Here is a 20965-nt window from a genome sequence, read left to right as displayed (position 1 = left end):
TCCTGCCACTCAGCGCCAGGCAGCCAATGGAGCCAAAAGATTGATTCACTTCCTGCTTGGGTCTCACCGAAACTCTCAAGCTTCGCCCTCCTGATTTGGAAAGCTAGCTCGGCCTCTCGCTCCGCCATTGGTGGAGTTCGTGGCAGGCCAGGTCAAGACGCGATGCAATTGGCCTCAGCGGATGCCGGTAACCCGCTCTCGCTGCTTTGGCTCCCCGCATAGTAGATGTCAAAGACTGAAGCTGCTCCCTGTGCCACATTATAACTAGTAGGGGATCCTCACCGACCATGGCCACAGCTGCCTCGAATCCCTACAACATTCTCACTTCCAGCTCTCTAGTCCATGCGGACTCTGCGGGCATGCAGCAGGGGAGTCCTTTCCGAAACCCTCAGAAACTTCTCCAAAGTGATTACTTGCAGGGAGTTCCTAGCAATGGGCATCCCCTCGGGCATCATTGGGTAACCAGTCTGAGCGATGGAGGGCCATGGTCCTCCACACTGGCCACAAGCCCCCTGGAACAGCAAGACGTGAAGCCTGCGCGCGAAGACCTACAATTGGGCGCGATCATCCATCATCGCTCGCCGCATGTTGCCCACCACTCTCCGCACACTAACCATCCGAATGCCTGGGGAGCGAGCCCGGCTCCGAATCCGTCCATCACGTCGAGCAGCCAACCCCTTAATGTGTACTCTCAGTCTGGCTTCACGGTGAGCGGCATGCTGGAGCACGGGGGGCTCACTCCACCGCCGGCCTCTGCCTCAGCTCAGAGCTTACATCCAGTGCTCCGGGAAGCCCCAGACCACGGCGACCTAGGTTCGCATCACTGCCTGGACCATTCGGATGAGGAGACACCAACCTCGGATGAGTTGGAACAGTTTGCCAAACAGTTTAAACAAAGAAGAATCAAGTTGGGCTTCACGCAGGCTGACGTGGGGCTGGCGCTGGGCACATTGTATGGCAACGTGTTTTCGCAGACCACCATCTGCAGGTTCGAGGCCTTACAACTGAGCTTCAAGAACATGTGCAAGCTGAAGCCGCTGCTGAACAAGTGGCTGGAAGAGGCTGATTCATCCACAGGGAGCCCAACCAGCATTGACAAGATCGCGGCACAGGGTCGCAAGCGGAAGAAGCGAACCTCTATCGAGGTGAGTGTCAAGGGCGTACTGGAGACGCATTTCCTCAAGTGTCCGAAGCCTGCGGCGCAGGAGATTTCCTCGCTGGCAGACAGCCTCCAGTTGGAGAAAGAAGTGGTGCGTGTCTGGTTCTGTAATCGAAGACAGAAAGAGAAAAGAATGACTCCACCAGGGGATCAGCAGCCACATGAGGTTTATTCGCATACGCACACGGTGAAAACAGACACGTCCTGCCATGATCTCTAACTGCCAGAAGCCAGGAAGCGGCCTCCCTCACTGGGAGCAGCGCGGATTTCTCTTTCTCTTCCACTCTCCTCCTTTAATTCCAGCTTTATTATTGCTATCTCTCTCTCTCTCGTTTGTTCTTTCTTTTCTCCTTCCTTCCTTTTTTTTTTTCTTTTCCCAACAGAAGAGGCTAACACGCTAAGAAAGGAAACACACGTAGGCATTCAGGCTTAACGCGGATACACAGTTGCATTAAGCATCCAGGCAGGGACCTCATATTCCCTGCGTCAAGAAAAACACTTCCCTCCAACCTTTTCTGCTGATCAAATACGCTGTTTACTTTAAGTAAGGTTTTTGTTTGGTTCGGTTTGGTTTGGTTTGTTTGTTTTGTTTTTTGGTCGCTCTTCTCTAGGAAGAGAAAGGAGTGGAGTAACTTGGGGACGGGGTAGGGATGGGGAAGGGGTTGGGAAGACAGATGTGTGCCTCTGAATAACCTTTCAGCGCCTTGGTTATAGCAGCTGTATTTCAGGTGAAATCTGTTTTACAATAGGCTAGTTTTGCATTTTTTAAAACTTCTATAGCGTTTCTAATGTCTGCGGTGTTTTACTACAACTGTACACAATATTTGTGAGATGATTTGTATCTAATCGACCACTTCATATTGTTATTGCTATTATTATTTTTCCTTCATTGAGCTGATGGTTTTTTAATTACTTAGAATAGGAAGGAGGGAGAGATGTCTACCCATCCACCGATCTCCTATCCCAAATCTTTGTGGAGAAGAGAGAATAAAGTAGAGAGAGTTGTTGATGATATTGGATATATATATATATATATATATATATATATATATATGTTTATTTTGTTTTTGTTTTTGTTTTTTTCCGGGAGACGGAGTTCCTAGGGTAGGCAAAATAGGCAGCCGATTTTTTGCAAACCAGCGCACAGGAGGAAAGGAGATTTTGAAGGTTTCTGCCCTGCATCCCGCGACTATGGAACCCCCATAGGCTTCTACAGTGCACCTGGATGCCCTAGAAAGAGTCCACTGCGGCGCCAGGCGAAAGAGGTCGGCTTGAGGAGCGGAAAGTGCTCCTCACCTCCGAAATCCGGGGATGCCTGCACTTACTCAGAGCTCCCCACCCGCGCCGCGCCTTGCCAGGCCAGCTGCTAGCGCGACCCTACTTTAGCCCTTATAGGCAAAGAATTTTGCTTTTATACGCGATTGCTTTAACTGGAGACGACGACCTGACCGGGACACGCTGGCGACGGACTGGGTCAACGCTTTCCAATTCGTTTCACCTCCAGTTCACCGCCTTCTCCGTAAGTGAGAAACCCTCAGGGAAGGGTGGCGAGGGAGTGGTGGACAGGCGTTCTCTGCTTTGTGCAGAACATCAATGAAATGATAGGCAAAGTTTACAGGGATTCTGGTCTAGCCACGTACCATCTCCTCTCGTGTATATACCATTGCCTCTGGGTGGACTCCATGGGGAGCCATCTCCGTGCCTCCAACAACCACAGCTGGTAGTAAGCCCATGGCGAAGACTGAGTGAGCTAGCGAGCTCCTGGGAGGCTGGGTTTTTTTTCCTCTTCATCTTTTTGTCTGTGTGTGTGTGTGTGTCTGTGTGTGTGTGTGCGTGCGCGTGCAAACGTGTGTGTGTTTGTAGACAGCTATGTGTATCGTAGTATTATTTACAAAAAAAACAAAAACAAAAACAAAAAAAACTGCAAAAAATCTCACTGGTCTGTGTAGAGATCCAAAAATTATGCAGTTTCTGTGGCTTTATTGCTAGCTGTCATGTCTACATGCCAGGTCCACAGGCACACCTCATTCCCAAGGAGCACACATTCTGGACCAGACGTGCACCCATGCACCCAGTCCCTGCTAGCCAGACCTTGCTGGGGGCTCGATAAGTCCGGGACGCAGCCTAGTCCGACCTCCAGAGGAAGCTGCGGTAGACAAAGCTTCACACTACCTGTAAGGACCTGAAAGCCTATGGCCCCCTTTTGAGGATCCCTAGTATGGGCTGCGGAGAAGGCAATGACACCCCACTCCAGTACTCTTGCCTGGAAAATCCCATGGACGGAGGACCCTGGTAGGCTGCAGTCCATGGGGTCGCTAAGGGTCCGACACGACTGAGCGACTTCACTTTCACTTTTCACTTTCCTGCATTGGAGAAGGAAATGGCAACTCACTCCAGTATCTTACCTGGAGAATCCCAGGGACAGAGGAGCCTAGTGGGCTGTCATCTATGGGGTCGCACAGAGTCGGACACTACTGAAGCGTCTTAGCAGTAACAGCAGCAGTATGGGCTGCCAGAGCCCTGGTGCACTGTGTCTCCCAGCTGCAGGTCGAAGAGCCTGTTTTAATTTGAATCCCAGACCTTTTTTTTTTTTTAACCTTTTTCTGCTAAGCTTCTGCATTCTGTTGGTAGTTGGGATTTAGTTCTGGGATTTCTAAACACCCCCCCCCCCCAACACAAGGAGTTCACGTTTTACAACTGTTAGGGTTTTCTTTGTTTGGATTTTCTTTTTCTTTGCATTTAACGCTCTGGTTCAAACCTGAGTTAACCCAAATATTTCTGCCAACTTTATAATTGTACAGTTTTGTATAAAACATTTCTGAAGTTATTAATTTAAAGAAAAATCATTTAGTTTATTCATTTAGTAACTGATGTATAATAAATGCTATTTTCATTAAGAGTTGCTTTTACAACTATTTTATTCAAATTGCCTATTGAATTTTCCAGCAATTATTTATTTTCAATAAATTCTGCATTGTGATTAGAAGTAAATTCTTTCAAAGATGCGTTGGGTGTCAAAAATAAAACAATTTGCTGTAATGTTTGTTGTGAATGGTTTCAGTCAAGGGGTTTATATTGACACAATATTTTATTGTTGTATAAGATTTAAAAGGTTTAAATAAAACATTTTTCAAAAAAAATGTCTTTTTCTCCTGGTTTTTATCGTGTGGTACATGAAATGAAGCATTTAAATAGAAGCAGGTTCCAGATAAGCATCACATCCGCTTTGCTTCAGGTTAGAAATCATTAGTAATTTTTTAATTTTGATTTTCTCTTACTGAATTTTGGCCTTTCATACACTCACACAACAAGGCCTGTTATCACACTCAGGATCATGCAAACACACACCCAGTATTGGGGAAAGCTAGTGGGGCAGGGGGTTCATTTCAGGAGGTGAAATCTTAATAACGTTCTACAAAAGGAGTGTGTGACCCCTCTTGTCCAGTAGATAGACCCTTCTCTGGAGCTCCCTTTCATGAAACTGGACCCAGTCCTTCGTTGAGGCTTTCATTTCACCCAGCTGCAGCAACCCCACTTCCTCTTCTTCTTCATTCCTATCTGGTGATGCCCTTCTGGTAGGTGAGCCCCCATTCCTCTGATGAGGAATGGAAGTACTCTCTTTCTTAAGGCTTTCCCTGGGCCCAGAAACTTGGGTAAACTGTTGTACACTTAGTATTGCCCATTAAAGGCTGAATTCTGTCCATTCCTATGTGAGTTTGGGGGGAATAAAAATAGATTACATGGAGATATTTGGAGTAAAAGTTTGGTGAATTACTCTTCTTCTCACTCCTATATAATATTTCACCTCTATTGTTTTATCAAAAGGCCTTAAATAAAATAAGGGACAGTTACCTGTAGTGATGGCTGAAGAATAATGCACTAAATTATAAGCAGTTTTATTTTAAAGCTTTGTATGTACACATATGCCTTATACAACATTTATGTAGATGCATTTTAAAGTAATAGAAAAGACATTTAACTATAATTTTCCAACAGTAAAATCCTCTTCAGTTTATACTCTGAAGCGTTTTTTAATCAGACAGAGCAAAATTATTTCTTTTAATAGATAATTATTATAATTTTTCAGATTGCCTAATAAATTAAAGTTTTACAGTGCACCATACAAATATGGTTATGTATGTTACATGCATACTAATAGGCCTATCTCTCTTTATAAATGATACCGGTTTTATAGAGATGTAACTACAAGCACAAAAGCCATAGTCTTAAACCTGTTGGTTCTGTTTCCATTCTTACCACCTAATTTATTTCTCTTTCAACATCCTATGAACAATTTTGAATTGATTAGAAAGTTATACCTTTGCTTACTAATGTGCACAGAAATCAACTAGCAGTACATTCTGAACATTTTAATGGAGCCACAAGCAGATATTTCAGGAAATACTTGTATAAATATACACATATAGACATAGTATTTTATCAGTATTTTACTATGTATTATTGATTACATATATTTATGCATATTTATGAGACTTGGTTCTTTTACTGCCTTTCTTTCTCTTAACATATAACTAAGCCCTAGTTGGCTTTTCTGATGACCTCCTTATCAACCTTGTTATATCTTAAACATGACATTTTCATTAAAATTCAGGGGATGTTGGTGCCTCTGCCTGGGATATTCTTTGTATTAAGGTTGACACCACCCAATTCCAAACCAAGACCTTTGTAGGAGAAGCAGCTTTAGTCTCAGTTACTTTCAATTCTTCACAGCAGTGTCTTTCCCTCCCATAATAAGAATTCATGGGTGAAAAAAGAAAAATAATAGTTAACTATATTTAATGGTGTGAAAGCAAACATGTTTCATTTCCATTACCTGGTTAGAGCAGTAGACAATAAAGTGAGTATGGGGGTGGGGGGTAGATGTGAAAAGAATAATTGTTTAGGTGTTGCAGATAGGTAAACAAAGTCAAATATGTGAATTAAGTATGCATTTGTATGTAGACATAGGTTGATAATCTGTTTGTGGATTTCTGCATACATAACAAATTTCTGCATGCATACTAAATTTCAGCATATCTTTCCAACAATAAATGAAGAGAATATTATACCTGAAAATTGGTTTCTTATCTTTAAAACAAAAAGAGTAGAGGAAACTATTGCCTAAATTAGTACATAAGCTATGTGTTTCTTTAATAAAATCAAACACTGCTCTTTTGGAAGTATTTAGCATTTAGATATTTCTTTTGCTCCCAAGTCAGTATGCTGTTGTTGATTTAATTGCATATAAGCTATAAGTCGGAGAAGGCAATGGCACCCCACTCCAGTACTCTTGCCTGGAAAATCCCATGGACGGAGGAGCCTGGAAGGCTGCAGTCCATGGGGTCGCTGAGGGTCAGACACGACTGAGCGACTTCACTTTCACGTTTCACTTTCATGCATTGGAGAAGGAAATGGCAACCCACTCCAGTGTTCTTGCCTGGAGAATCCCAGGGATGGGGGAGCCTGGTGGGTTGCCATCTACGGGGTCGCACAGTCAGACACGACTGAAGTGACTTAGCAGTAGCAGTAGCAAGCTATAAGTAGAAACATAATTTTATGTTTTTATACAAAATATATTTTTAGTAAGGAGAGAGGAGAAGGGGAGAATGCAGAAATAGAAAATGGTCAGAGGTTAAAACATAGTTTTCTAAAGGAAAGAATGTGTTTTTCTACCTGTCAGATATTTTTAAAGATGCATATAGAAGCTCAGAATTGTGAATGTTATTTCTATGACTTGATATTTAAAAAGCCAAACATGTGACCCTTTCAAAAAAGTCTTGAAGAAAAAGTAACAATGCAAAACAATACTATGTGAATAGACACCACTCATCTATTCTGTAAAATAAAAGGATATAACATTCTTTATGTATGTCCTAAAATAGTAGTTTCAAAAATAACAACCCTCCAACTTACTCATTTGTAGATGTTAACTTTTAAAACACTAAGAATAGTGAACATATATTGAAATTGATTAACATTTTTTTAATAAGATGAAATAAAAGTATCTCTTCTCAAGGGCACTCCTGATGAGACATTTCCAAAATGAGAGGCTTATTTAAAGAAATACAATCTTGAAAACAAAATCCAGTTAACTTCTGCTACCTCTAAAAAGGTGGAGACAGAAGGATCATATACAAGGACCCTAGACTATTTTTCTTGTAAACAGAATCCACAAAATCAAAACTTTGCACTTTCCAGTGAAAAATACATTAGATCACTATGCTTTCTTTCATAGATATGATTATATTAATAGAACTTATACCTATTCACACATTATCTTACTCACTACCTGGAACACTGGGTTCTCTTATCAAGGAAGATTGAGTATAAGATGTGCTCATCTTGGATACTTTCTAAGTCAGTTCAGTTCAGTCACTGTCATGTCCAAGTCTTTTCAACCCCATGGACTGCGGCCTCCCAGTCCATCACCAACTCCCAGAGCTTGCTCAAACTCATGTTCATCTAGTAAGTGATGCCATCCAATCATCTCATCCTCTGTCGCCCGCTTCTGCTCCTACCTTCAAACTTTCCCAGCATAAAGGACTTTTCCAACGCGTCAGATCTTTGCATCAGGTGGCCACTTTTCCAATGGGTCAGATCTTTGCATCAGGTGGCCAAAGTATTAGAGCTTCAGCTTCAGCATCCATCCTTCCAGTGAATATTCAAGACTGATTTCCTCCAGGATTGATTTGCTTCAGTTCAGTTCAGTTCAGTCACTCAGTCATGTCTGACTCTTTGTGACCCCATGAAACTTATATAGGTATAGAACTTACACCTATTCACACATTATCTTACTCACTACCTATAACACTGGGTTCTCTTATCAAGGAAGACTGAGTATAAGATGAGCTCATCTTGGATACTTTCTAAGTCAGTTCAGTTCAGTCACTGTCATGTCCAAGTCTGTTCAACCCCATGGACTGCGGCCTCCCAGTCCATCACCAACCTATACCCCTGGCGCAGCACATCAGGCCTCCCTGTCCATCACCAACTCTCGGAGTTCACTCAGACTCACGTCCAATGAGTCGGTGATGCCATCCAGCAATCTCATCCTCTGCCGTCCCCTTCTCCTCCTGCCCCCAAACCCTCCCAGCATCAGAGTCTTTTCCAATGAGTCAACTCTTCGCATGAGGTGGCCAAAGTACTAGAGTTTCAGCTTTAGCATCATTCCTTCCAAAGAAATCCCAGGGCTGATCTCCTTCAGAATGGACTGGTTGGATCTCCTTGCAGTCCAAGGGACTCTCAAGAGTCTTCTCCAACACCACAGTTCAAAAGCATCACTTCTTCGGTGCTCAGCTTTCTTCACAGTCAAACTCTCACATCCATACATGACCACTGGGAAAACCATAGCCTTGACTAGATGGAACTTTGTTGGCAAAGTAATGTCTATGCTTTTCAATATGCTATCTAGGTTCATCATAACTTTTCTTCCAAGGAGTAAGTGTCTTTTAATTTCATGGCTACAGTCACCATCTGCAGTGATTTTGGAGCCCAAAAAATAAAGTCTGACACTGTTTCCACTGTTTTCCCATCTATTTCCCATGAAGTGATGGGACCACATGCCATGATCTTCCTTTTTTGAATGTTGAGTTTTAAGCCAATTTTTTCACTCTCCTCTTTCACCTTCATCAAGAGGCTCTTTAGTTCCTCTTCACTTTCTGCCATAAGGGTGGTATCATCTGCATATCTGAGGTTATTGACATTCCTCCCAGCAATCTTGATTCCAGCTTGTGCTTCTTCCAGACCAGCGTTTCTCATGATGTACTCTGCATATAAGTTAAATAAGTAAGGTGACAATATACAGCCTTGACGTACTCCTTTTCCTATTTGGAACCAGTCTGTTGTTCCATGTCCAGTTCTAACTGTTGCTTCCTGACCTGCATACAGGTTACTCAAGAGGCAGGTCAGGTGGTATGGTAATCCCATCTCTTTCAGAATTTTCCACAGTTTATTGTGATCGACAGAGTCAAAGGCTTTGGCATAGTCAATAAAGCAGAAATAGATGTTTTTCTGGAACTCTCTTGCTTTTTCCATAATCCAGCGGATGTTGGCAATTTAATCTCTGGTTGCTCTGCCTTTTCTAAAACCAGCTTGAACATCTGGAAGTTCACGGTTCACATACTGCTGAAGCCTGGCTTGGGGAATTTTGAGCATTACTTTACTAGCGTGTGAGATGAGTGCCATTGTGTGGTAGTTTGAGCATTCTTTGGCATTGCCTTTCTTTGGGATTGGAAGGAAAACTGACCTTTTCCAGTCCTGTGGCCACTGCTGAGTTTTCCAATTTTGCTGGCATATTGAGTACAGCACTTTCACAGCATCGTCTTTCAGGATTTGAAATAGCTCAACTGGAATGCCATCGCCTCCACTAGCTTTGTTCGTAATGATGCTTTCTAAGGCCCACTTGACTTCGCAGTCCAGGATATCTGGATCTAGGTGAGTGATCACACCATCATGATTATCTGGGTCGGGAAGACTTTTCTTGTACAGTTCTTCTGTGTATTCTTGCCACCTCTTCTTAATATCTTCTGATTCTGTTAGGTCCATACCATTTCTGTCCTTTATCGAGCTCATCTTTGCATGAACTGTCCCCTTGGTATCTCTAATTGATTGGCTTTTTAATTATCAAAAAGGTCTTATTATGAGGTGGCTTCACTCTGTAAGGGAATCATGGGACAACTTGCTTGTGATGGAAATTCTACAGTATTAAATACATGTGCATATACACATACAACTGAAAACATGCCCCGTCTTCCTACACCCTCCCTCTATCCCTTCACTTGCACACAGACAAGGTGATTTAACAGAAAACAGACTGTGCTCAAAGACAGGAAAGAAATTAACTCATTGACCAACTCATTAAGTAGGTCTTTTCATCTTTCCAGCTACTCAATGTCCATACTTTTCTGGTATAGCCAGTTGAAAACAACAGCAACAAAATCACTCTCTATCAAAATTTGCTTTTTTTTATAATGTCAAAAAAGACTAATTTGGGTGAACTTCCCACAAATTATGATACACACACACACACTGAACTGACCTCTTGCTTTTTCGTCTTGTAAACAATGTCTTTTTTATAAAAAGAGATTCTTGGCAGGAATGGGGGTCATAAACGTTTTTCATATTGATTGCTTCTCATCTTCCCAGTCATTTTTCACATACAGAACAATATCATTATAATGTGACAGATTACCTTCCAGATTTGCCAGATCTGAGGCCAATCTTTGCTCTGTCCCTCTTTCATAAACATGGAAAACTTCCTATAAAAGTGAGCATGGAAAGTAATGTCTGTATCTCCCCACTAGACCAACATTAAAAAGAGATTTGTTATATAGAATGAATATCTGTTGAAAGATTATCTCTTCCTTAATACTTGCAATCTGAGCACAGAAAATCACATACATACACATCCTACATGCGAAAATCCCTGCCTGATGTCACATTTTTAAAGCACAGAAAATAGAAGACTATGGACCAGGGGCAGTTGTTTATTTGACTTCAAATGGCATATGATTCCACATTGTAGAAAGAAAGCTATTTAAGTGCATGTGTTGCACAGAGATGTGTATATCATTTATATATGTGTATTGGAGAAGGCAATGGCAACCCACTCCAGTACTCGTACACATATATAAATCTCTTACTATCCACAGTCTACTTGTTGTGGTGTTGGTGATATTCATATTTAATTAACATCTGTTTTTTTTTTTTCTTTACTGCCACAGAAGTGCATGTATATACACATGTAGAAAAGATCAGAATCAAAGAGAGGTCTGTCTTGAACCTGTGATGGCCTACAAAAATAACAACAACAAAAAAAGTCAGATTTGTTATATTTGTTGCAATAATCAGGGACTATGTTCAAAATAGAGTACAACAGGCACTGTTGAGAGATAAGGATTGACTTGCTCAATAGTAAACAGCAATACTCTACAAATGAATTTATTTCATCATGGGAAGAGGAGCCAAGAATATTTAACCCAAAATTCTGAGCCTTTAAGGTGAGAAGGGTTGAAATTCTAAAACATATTTTCCTTAATAAACTGCATTTTTCATGTTGTATCCTGGGAGAGAAAAGCCTAACTTCTCCAGATTTTACATTAAAAGTGAAACTACAGTGACTTTACAAAGTAGCTCTTTCATCCACTCTGAGTTCTCCTTTCATCCCTGTACATGGATTAGTGGATGATATGGGTTCTTTTTGGTGCACCTCACTAACCTCCTTGGGGCAGAACTAAAGAAGTAGGTATAGAAGGGACCTCAAGAAAAAGGTTCACACTGAGAATTCCAGTCTCATCCAGAGTGAAATTTCAAGTCTTATTTTCGCTTCTCCCCCTTAGTTCTCTGCGTCTGCATATGCTACTTTGATGTTTGTTAAGCTATAAAATGAACTAACTTGTTTTCAATGGATTAAAAATACTTCTACAAGTGGATAATTTCAAAATTGTTGATTTAAAATAATTTTACTTCTTGGAGTTTTCTCTGCATATCTTATTTTCACTTTTTACTGTATTTAGGCATGATTTAGAAGACTCACAAATAGAAGCATTTAAAATAAAGAGTAATAATATTTTCAATTTATGTACTACTTTCCTCTGTTAAGATCCCTAGGCACTTTAGAAATGATATATACACTATACTCTGCAGCAACTAATACGCAAATCACAATAAAATGACCACTTCAGGCCACATAAAATGACTATAGTTAGTTCAAGCGAAAATTCATTAATATCAATAAGAGTTCTGTGCACAACTGAAGGGCAGTATATGCCATGGGTCTCATTCATTGCTGTACGAGAGTATGGAAGTATATGGGTTCACACTGCAGAAGAATAAAACCTTACATTCTACACTTGTGTCTTACAGGAGGAAAAAAAGATTAAATTAACTTATGTATATTTGATAATTGATGGTTAAATTTGTCTTCAAGAGTTTTGTAGAAAAATAAGCTATTCAGGAAATGAAAGACCAGTGATACTCAAAAGTAATTATGTATTTAAGATGTGTAATATTTCAAATTAAAATTGTTATTCACATCTGTTAAAAATGCTTAAATAGAAGACTAGCCAATTTCAAAATCACAGTCTCTTGGCTGCTTCTAATTATACACAAATGCGAGCACACACACACACACACAGTTAGAACACACACTCTGGAGTAACTGTTTTAAAAGTAACCATTGAAATGGTTCTTAAGCTTAAAATCACCATGGCAGTAACTCCTCCCACCCCTCCACTAACACCACATACATTTAAGTCTGTATTTTGTAAAAATGACCAAGCTGTTCAGATGAAGAGAGGTGGATTTGATAGGTCTTAAATATATTAAAGGGTACTTTTATGACAAAGATCCTTAATACTTAAATAAAAAGCAATTTATTTTCTGGCTCACTTGTAACTCTTTTGACATGAGATATGTGATATAAATGGCAACTCTTTTTTTTAGTAAAAGCATCACAAGCTATATTATCATTACCTTCTGATAGTATGAAAACATTTTTGTTTTAAATTTTCTGGAAAACACACCAAAAATAATCAACTTACCTGCAAAGAAGCTGTGTATTTACTGGAAAATATCTATTATTCTAAACTCTTTGTGCCTTCCCTGACCCTGTTCCATGCCTCTGGCTGTCAGAATTGTGCAGTGCCTGCTCAAAGCTCAATGTCAAATTAAAAAGTGACAAGAACGAGGCAGCATAATAATAGCTTAAAGCTATTCTCCACCTTTCAACATACAAACATTTGAATTTCAAAACCCAGTAATTTTTAACTGAATAAATATTTTCAGATTTTATGTGTAATTTGGTATAATAGAAATAGCAACAACATTTAATTTAATAAATATTTTATTGAGTGTATACTATTTGCAAGGCATTTTATTGCTATTGGATAGCACTGTCCTAGTGGAAACATTTTATTTGCAGATCACTTTCTGGGACAAAGGGGTATCATGGGTGCGGAGTAAGTATATACCTTGCTTTGAGGAGCTAATAATCGCTAAGAAAATAAAAATAAGATAGAAATATGCACAATTAACTATTAATTAAATAAGAACTGAGAGTGCTGCAGATATGTACTATTGCCTAATTTGGAGCTACTTTATATTTTTATTGTTACTTTTTTGTAGTACTCAAGCACAGCAGTTATTTGTGCTATTTTGATAATATTGTGCATCTTTGTTGAACCACAGTAAATGCAATTGTTAGTTGATTTACATATATAGACACTGAGTGTCAGCATTATTTGCAAATTTCTAAAACTGAATTAAATCCTAGTGAGCTTGAATTATTTTTGTAAGGTAAATTTTACACAGGTATAAAGTGCAAAAGGAAAAACACATTGAAAGCTTCTGAAATCTACTTTTTTGTCCCTCCTCTATACATTGAAAACTTGGAATAAATGACAGGTAACATGAGCAATGCAAAACATTTCCCTACTCTTATTTTCATCACCTCCACTATTAGAGGATTAGTCTATGCACAGTTCAGCAAGTTGTGCTTGAGTTAAAAAGAAATGAAAGTCTCACAAGCAGGTTCTTAGAGTCATACTTCAAAATGAGATTCTGTGCAACTGTTCTACTCTCACTATGGGTTTCGTTGTATGAGATTAATGACATGGTAAAAACAATAGGCAAGAGCATGGAAGATATATTTTCAAACTGGAAATTTCTGTTGGTAAATTTAAGGATATGGTGATTTAAACAGGGAAGGGAGAAAAAAAAAAAAAACCCTACAAGTGTGGCAAGCACGTTTTGTAATCAAATTGTTCCCAGCTAAAACCAGCCTCATTGAGCTTTTCTGTAGTGCCTTTTGGTTGATGAGCAATGGAAAAAAATCATTTTTTATGAATTCAGAAACCTGTGGCGAAATGACACTAATGTTTAAAGCATGACTTTTTAGTTGACTTGTTAGGATGATTTTCAGAGTGTGAAGAAATCTGAATTTAACAAAAACACATTAAGTGTGGAGTGTCTTCTGTTTTTTTTTTTAAATTTATTTTATTTTTAACTTTACAATATTGTATTGGTTTTGCCATATATCAACATGAATCCGCCACAGGTATACACGTGTTCTCCATCCTGAACCCTATTCCCTCCTCCCTCCCCATACCATCCCTCTGGGTCGTCCCAGTGCACCAGCCCCAAGTATTCTTAAATTCATTTTCCTATCTTCCAAATGCATTCAGCAAAGTGAAGCTTGTAGCACTATTTAAAATTTTCAATTATCTAGAGTGAAGTATGGTCAATGTAAAATATATTCCCTCAGTTCAGTTCAGTCGCTCAGCCGTGTCCGACTCTTTGTGACCCCATGAATTGCAGCATGCCAGGGCTCCCTGTCCATCATCAACTCCCAGAGTTCACCCAAACTCATGTCCACTGAGTCAGTGATGCCATCCAGCCATCTCATCCTCTGTCGTCCCCTTCTCCCCCACCCCCAATCCCTCCCAGCATCAGGGTCTTTTCCAATGATTCAACTCTTTGCATGAGGTGGCCAAAGTATTGGAGTTTCAGCTTTAGCATCAGTCCTTCCAAAGAACACCTAGGACTGGTCTCCTTTAGCATGGACTAGTTGGATCTCCTTGGAGTCCAAGGGACTCTCTACAGTCTTCTCCAACACCACAGTTCAAAAGCGTCAATTCTTCCATGCTCAGCTTTCTTCAAAGTCCAACTTTCACATCCGTTCACGACCACTGGAAAAATCATAGCCTTGACTAGATGGACCTTTGTTGGCAAAGTAATGTCTGTGCTTTCCAATATGCTATCTAGGGTGGTCATAGCTTTCCTTCCAAGGAGTAAGTGTCTTTTAATTTCATGGTTGCAGTCACCATCTGCAGTGATTTTGGAGCCCAAAAAGTAAAGTCTGACATGTTTCCGCTGCTTCCCCATCTATTTCCCATGAAGTGATGGGACCAGATGCCATGATCTTCGTTTTCTGAATGTTGAGCTTTAAGCCAACTTTTTCACTCTCCTCTTTCACTTTCATCAAGAGGCTCTTTAGTTCCTCTTCACTTTCTGCCATAAGGGTGGTGTCATCTGCATATCTGAAGTTATTGATATTTCTCCTGGCAATCTTGATTCCAGCTTGTGCTTTTTCCAGCCCAGCATTTACCATGATGTACTCTGCATATAAGTTAAATAAGCAGGGTGACAATATACAGCCTTGACGTACTCCTTTTCCTATTTGGAACCAGTCTGTTGTTCCATGTCCAGTTCTAACTGTTGCTTCCTGACCTACATATAGGTTTCTCAAGAGGCAGGTCAGGTTGCCTGGTATTACCATCTCTTTCAGAATTTTCCACAGTTTATTGTGATCCACACAGTTAAAGACTTTGGCATAGTCAATAAAGCAGAAATATATGTTTGTTTGTTTGTTTGTTTGTTTTGAACTCTCTAATATATATTCCCTAACACTTATTAAATAATCAGAGGACCAACAAAATTATTCTCAGTGGGTCTACATTTGTACTTTCAAATAAGCACAGAGTAATGGGAGACAGGAGCATAATTATCTAAAGGGAAAGGCCTGGGAACACTGTACAGTCTCAAGACCATGCTCTTTTCCTGCCTAACTGTTATAGGATGCACTGCCACTGTTGTTCATGATCTTCAGGGAACAGAGATAAACTTTGGGTAGAGTCACATAAATGCAATGACAAGCAATTCTCCAAAGGGACCCTAATTGACCAAACAAATGGATTTTGAGTTTGTTGAAAGCCAATCCAGATATATCTATGTCAACATCTTTATTATGATATTGCAGTATAGTTTTGCATATCAAATATTGTTGGATGAAACTAGGTTAAGGGTACACCAGTCTTTCTATAGTATTTCTTACAACTTCATGTGACAAGTGAAAGTGTTAGTCTCTCAGTCATATCTGACTCTTTGCAACCCCATGGACTTCAAAGTTTCTTTTGTCTGCCAGTTTCTTTTGTCCATGGAATTCTCCAGGCAAGAATATTGGAAAGGGTAGCCGTTTTCTCCTCCAGGTGACTTTCCCAACCCAGGGATCAAACCAGGGTCTCCTACATTGCTGGCAACTTTTTTACTGTCTGAGAAATCAGGGAAACCCACAACTTCATGTACATCCACAATTATCTCCATAAAAATTTTGATATTTGGCAAAACTAATACAATTATATAAAGTTTAAAAATAAAATAAAATTTAAAAAAATTTAATTTCAAAAACCAAGGCACAATTTTCATAATTAAAAAAAGACTTGGTACTAATTATATTCTTGTCATTCAGTAATTTTCATGAATCTAAACTTTAATTTTTTCTGTTTTTTTTTTTTTCTTTTTGGTATTGAGTTTAGCAGTGTCTGAATAAAACTTGCCTGTTCTAAGTTTTCTTTAACCAGAATTAGGCACCTGTCTCTGGTGCTGGTAGTGCCTCTAAACATACACTCCGACTATGGAAACTCTGGTTATCTACCTGGGATGTTTTCTGGTTTGGTTTACAATCTTCTCCCGTAAAATGCTTGCTTACAAAACCAGCCCCAGATCCACCCAGGGAAAGATGATGCAATTAAGTGGGTACACAAGGGATAATTCCTTAAAAGCTAGGTATGGATTTCCTGGGGAGATATGTTTTTAATGACTCAAAACCTATTCATTAGCTCAAAAAACATTTATTGAGTACATTCCACATCCAAGAATTTTAAAATCACTATTGCTTTTGGAGATTTTTTTTTTTTTTCTTGTATTCTGGATTTTGAGCTGTTGAGTTCTGAGTCTGCAGATTAACTACCTCTGGGACATTGAACAAGTCTTTTAACTTGTGTTTAATTTTTTCATTTGTAAAATCAGAATAATAATAATTGCACATTCTAATACAGTTGTTATTATGCTAAATGCTTACCTTAGTTCCTGACACATGAGAAGTACTCATTAGATACTAGCTCTTATTGCTTTGTTCATTTCTCCTCATTTTCCACATTCTATACAAGAAATGTTTCAATATGGTTGAAATGTATCTAAACCGAGTGAAAAGAAAATTCCCTTTTTATTATCTACTATTGCAGTGCTTTACCCCCACTATAATACACATGGCAGTTGACACTTAAATGAGCAGATTATGTATAATTCCCTGGATGTTAACTATAATGCAAGAACTTAAGAGTGATATCATCAAGACAACCTGGAGTCTATTCTGATTTGTTTTTGAAAGAGGCAAGTGATTCATATACTTTGATATTACAACTACCATTAGTAACATTCTTTGTGACACACCTCACAGTACATGGAAAAACAGTAACATCTTCTCACACTGACTTTGAAAATTGCCTGCACACAGAGATGTGCAAGGATTTCCTAACCTAAGGCATAGGCACATTACACTGCTAGTCTCTTGGCTTAAGTATTTTAACCATTAATATGTCTTATTCTCATTAACGGAGAGAATTTAAAAGTAACTCTACTATAATAATGCAAGTATTCCTAGAAAAGAGGGTTAAATACCTTCTTTGTGCTCACCATCACTTAAAAAAAATCACATTATCCTATGTCTATATTCATCTCTGATTAAATCCAATAAAATTTTCCCTGAAACTGTGGAGCCTTATATATTCCAGGTGAAAAAATAACTTTGACCTTTCCAAGGTTTGATTCAGTTTGATTCACCATCCATTCTTTTTCTTCCTGTTTACAGTCTCAGTAACCTGTAAGGATAAAGTAGTATGAGCAGTCAATAAAAATGCAGAATATTGAAAAGGTTGAAGTTTGTTTTTATGAGTCTATTAAATGTTTACAGTCTTTCACAGACTGAACTGCACATCAAAACTGTTGTATTTCATTCTGGCAATAAACATTGCAACAAGAAATAAGTGGGCAAAATAATTCCATTCTTAAGGCAAAATTTGTAATAAGACAATAAAATGGCATAATACATATTCATTCATTCCCATGACAAAAACTTTACTTTTATGGAAAATAGTACAAACCTAAACCATCATTATGGTGGAGACAGAAATTATTAAGGAACTGAAAAAAAAAAAATCACGGAGTCTAGTCACGAGTGACATCTTGCATTTGATGCTTTGGGGAAAAGTAAGATATTTCTGAACTTACCATAAATGCATAACCATGAACCAACTGACTCCTTTCTAGGTAAAGACTGATAACTGATGTGATTTTCTTTTGTCATACAACTGATATAGTTGAATGTGCTATTATTTGCATGTCTCTTTTATATTTAAAAAATATGTCTGTTTGCTTGGATGAAATCTTTGCACATCTAGAGTTTCATAACTTAATATGTTATGCAAAAACGTGCTTTTGTCTTAACATTAGGTCAAATATTTGTTTTAATGAAAAGTCTTCTATATATTATATTCATTCAAATCAACTATATTTAGGACTCTTATTTAAAATAAAGCTAAAACATAATGTAAATAAAACAGACTGCTAGATGTCAGCTGTTGTCATACTGGTCTTGGTTAAAATACATTAATCCATCTCTTTTGTTTTGAAAGTGAATTTAGTAAAATTTTTCAATATTACTACAAACCTCAGCAAGAAAAATACTGTTACAAGTGAAGTTACTTCTGCCAAAGAGAAAGAGAAATGAAGAAATATTTTAGGTTCTCTGGAACTACAATTTTATTATATAAGACTAATGAAATATATGTTAGCAGTTTGACCAACATATACTTAAAATTATGTCATTTTGAGGATATCATTGCTATCCTCTTTCATTTTGGAAAAAATTGAGTACTGAGCATTTAACAAAATTTAATCTAGTTGTTAGCACATAATTTCAAAAGATAGTAATATAAGCTGCTTTTAAATTCTGTCATTTTCTTTTTCTGTTTCCAGCAGTTTTGGAGACAACCACTCAAGTCAGAATAGAGGTCAGAAAGAAAATGAAAATGAATATATGACTATCACAATGACACAATTTTAACACGTTGTTTCCTAAAACAAGACCAGGAGCTGACTGTGGCTTAGATCATGAACTCCTGATTGCCAAATTCAGACTTAAATTGGAGAAAGGAAGGAAAACCACTAGACCATTCAGGTATGACCTAAATCAAATCCCTTACAATTATACAGTGGAAGTGACAAATAGATTTAAGGGACTAGATCTGATAGAGTGTCTGATGAATTGTGGATAGAGGTTCATGACATTGTACAGGAGATAGGGATCAAGATCATTCCTAAGAAAAAGAAATGCAAAAAAAGCAAAGTGGCTGTCTGAGGAGGCCTTACAAATAGCTGTGAAAAGAATAGAAGTGAAAAGCACAGGGGAAAAGGAAAGATATTACCATTTGAATGAAGAGTTCCAAAGAATAGCAAGGAGAGATAAGAAAGCCTTCCTCAATGATCAATGCAAAGAAATAAGAGGAAAGAGATAGACTGGGAAAGTCTAGAGATCTCCTCAAGAAAATTAGAGATACCAAGGGAATATTTCATGCAAAGGAGTCAATAAAGGAAAGAAATGGTATGGACCTAACAGAAGCAGAAGATATTAAGAAGAGGAGGCAAGAATACATGGAAGAACTATACAAAAAGCATCTTCACCACCCAGATAATCACAGTGGTGTGATCACTCACCTACAGCCAGACATCCTGGAATGTGAAGTCAAGTGGGCCGTAGGAAGCATCACTACAAACAAAGCTAGTGGAGTTGATGGAATTTCAGTTGAGCTATTTCAAACCCTAAAAGATGATGCTGTGAAAGTGCTGCACTCAATATGCCAGCAAATTTGGAAAACAGCAGTAGCCACAGAACTGGAAAATGTGAATTTTCATTGAATTCCCAAAGAAAGGCAATGCCAAAGCATGCTCAAACTACCGCACAATTGCACTCATCTTACACATTAGTAAAGTAATGCTCAAAATTCTCTAATGTAGGCTTCAACAATACATGAACCATGAATTTCCAGATGTTCAAGCTGGTTTTAGAAAAGGCAGGGGAACCAGAGATCAAATTGCCAACATCCGCAGGTTCATTGAAAAAGCAAGAGAGTTCCAGAAAAATATTTACTTCTGTTTTATTGACTATGCCAAAGCCTTTGAATGTGTGGATCACAATAGACTGTGGAAAATTCTTCAAGAAATGGGAATACCAGACCACCTGTCCTGCATCTTGAGAAGTTTGTATGCAGGTCAAGAAGCAACAGTTAGAACTGGACATGAAACAGCAGACTGGTTCCAAATAGGAAAAGGAGTATGTCAAGGCTGTATATTGTCACCTTGCTTATTTAACTTATATGCAAGGTACATCATGAGAAATGCTGAGCTGGATGAAGCACAAGCTATAATCAAGATTTCCAGGAGAAAAATCAATAACTTCAGATATGCAGATGATACCACACTTATGACAGACAGTGAAGAAGAACTAAAGAGCCTCTTGATGAAAGTGAAAAAGGAGAGTGGAAAGGTTGGCTTAAAACTCAACATTCGGAAAACTAAAATCATGGCATCTGGTCCCATCACTTCATGGCAAATAGATGGGTAAACAGTGGAAACAGTGGCAGAGTTTTGTTTGTTTGTTTTTGTTTTGTTTTTTTGGTTCCAAAATCACTGCAAATGGTGACTGCAGTCACAAAATTAAAAGACGCTTACTGCTTGGAAGAAAATTTATGACCAACCTAGACAACATATTCAAAAGCAGAGACATTACTTTGCCAACAAAGGTCCGTCTAGTCAAGGCTATGGTTTTTCCAGTAATCATGTATGGATGTGGGAGTTGGACTAGAAAGAAAACTTAGCGCCAAAGAATTAATGCTTTTGAACTGTGGTGTGGGAGTCCCTTGGACTGCAAGGAGATCCAACTAGTCCATCCTAAAGGAAATCAGTCCTGAATAT

The 20965-nt window shown here is 38.7% G+C and overlaps 1 protein-coding gene across 2 annotated transcripts; it reads left to right on the top strand.

Annotated features, from left to right (window-relative positions):
* Positions 1-4293, top strand: POU3F4 (POU class 3 homeobox 4). Of its 2 annotated transcripts, XM_061409601.1 has the most exons (2): positions 1-1145; positions 2250-4293. In XM_061409601.1, exons 1-2 carry the CDS (start codon positions 288-290, stop codon positions 2265-2267), a joined length of 876 nt encoding a protein of 291 aa, XP_061265585.1. In that variant the 5' UTR covers positions 1-287; the 3' UTR covers positions 2268-4293. The 2 variants fall into 2 exon arrangements, with proteins under 2 accessions (XP_061265585.1, XP_061265584.1); XM_061409600.1 differs by having other exon boundaries at positions 2-4293.
* The last annotated feature ends 16672 nt before the right edge of the window (positions 4294-20965 follow it).

This window comes from Bos javanicus, chromosome X, assembly GCF_032452875.1.
Source record: "Bos javanicus breed banteng chromosome X, ARS-OSU_banteng_1.0, whole genome shotgun sequence".
Classification (NCBI taxonomy): domain Eukaryota; kingdom Metazoa; phylum Chordata; class Mammalia; order Artiodactyla; family Bovidae; genus Bos; species Bos javanicus.
This window is presented reverse-complemented; position numbering and strand designations above follow the sequence as displayed.

Coding starts and splice junctions, on each gene's coding strand:
- POU3F4 (XM_061409600.1), top strand. CDS start 288: ATGGCCACAGCTGCCTCGAATCCCTACAACATTCTCACTTCCAGCTCT.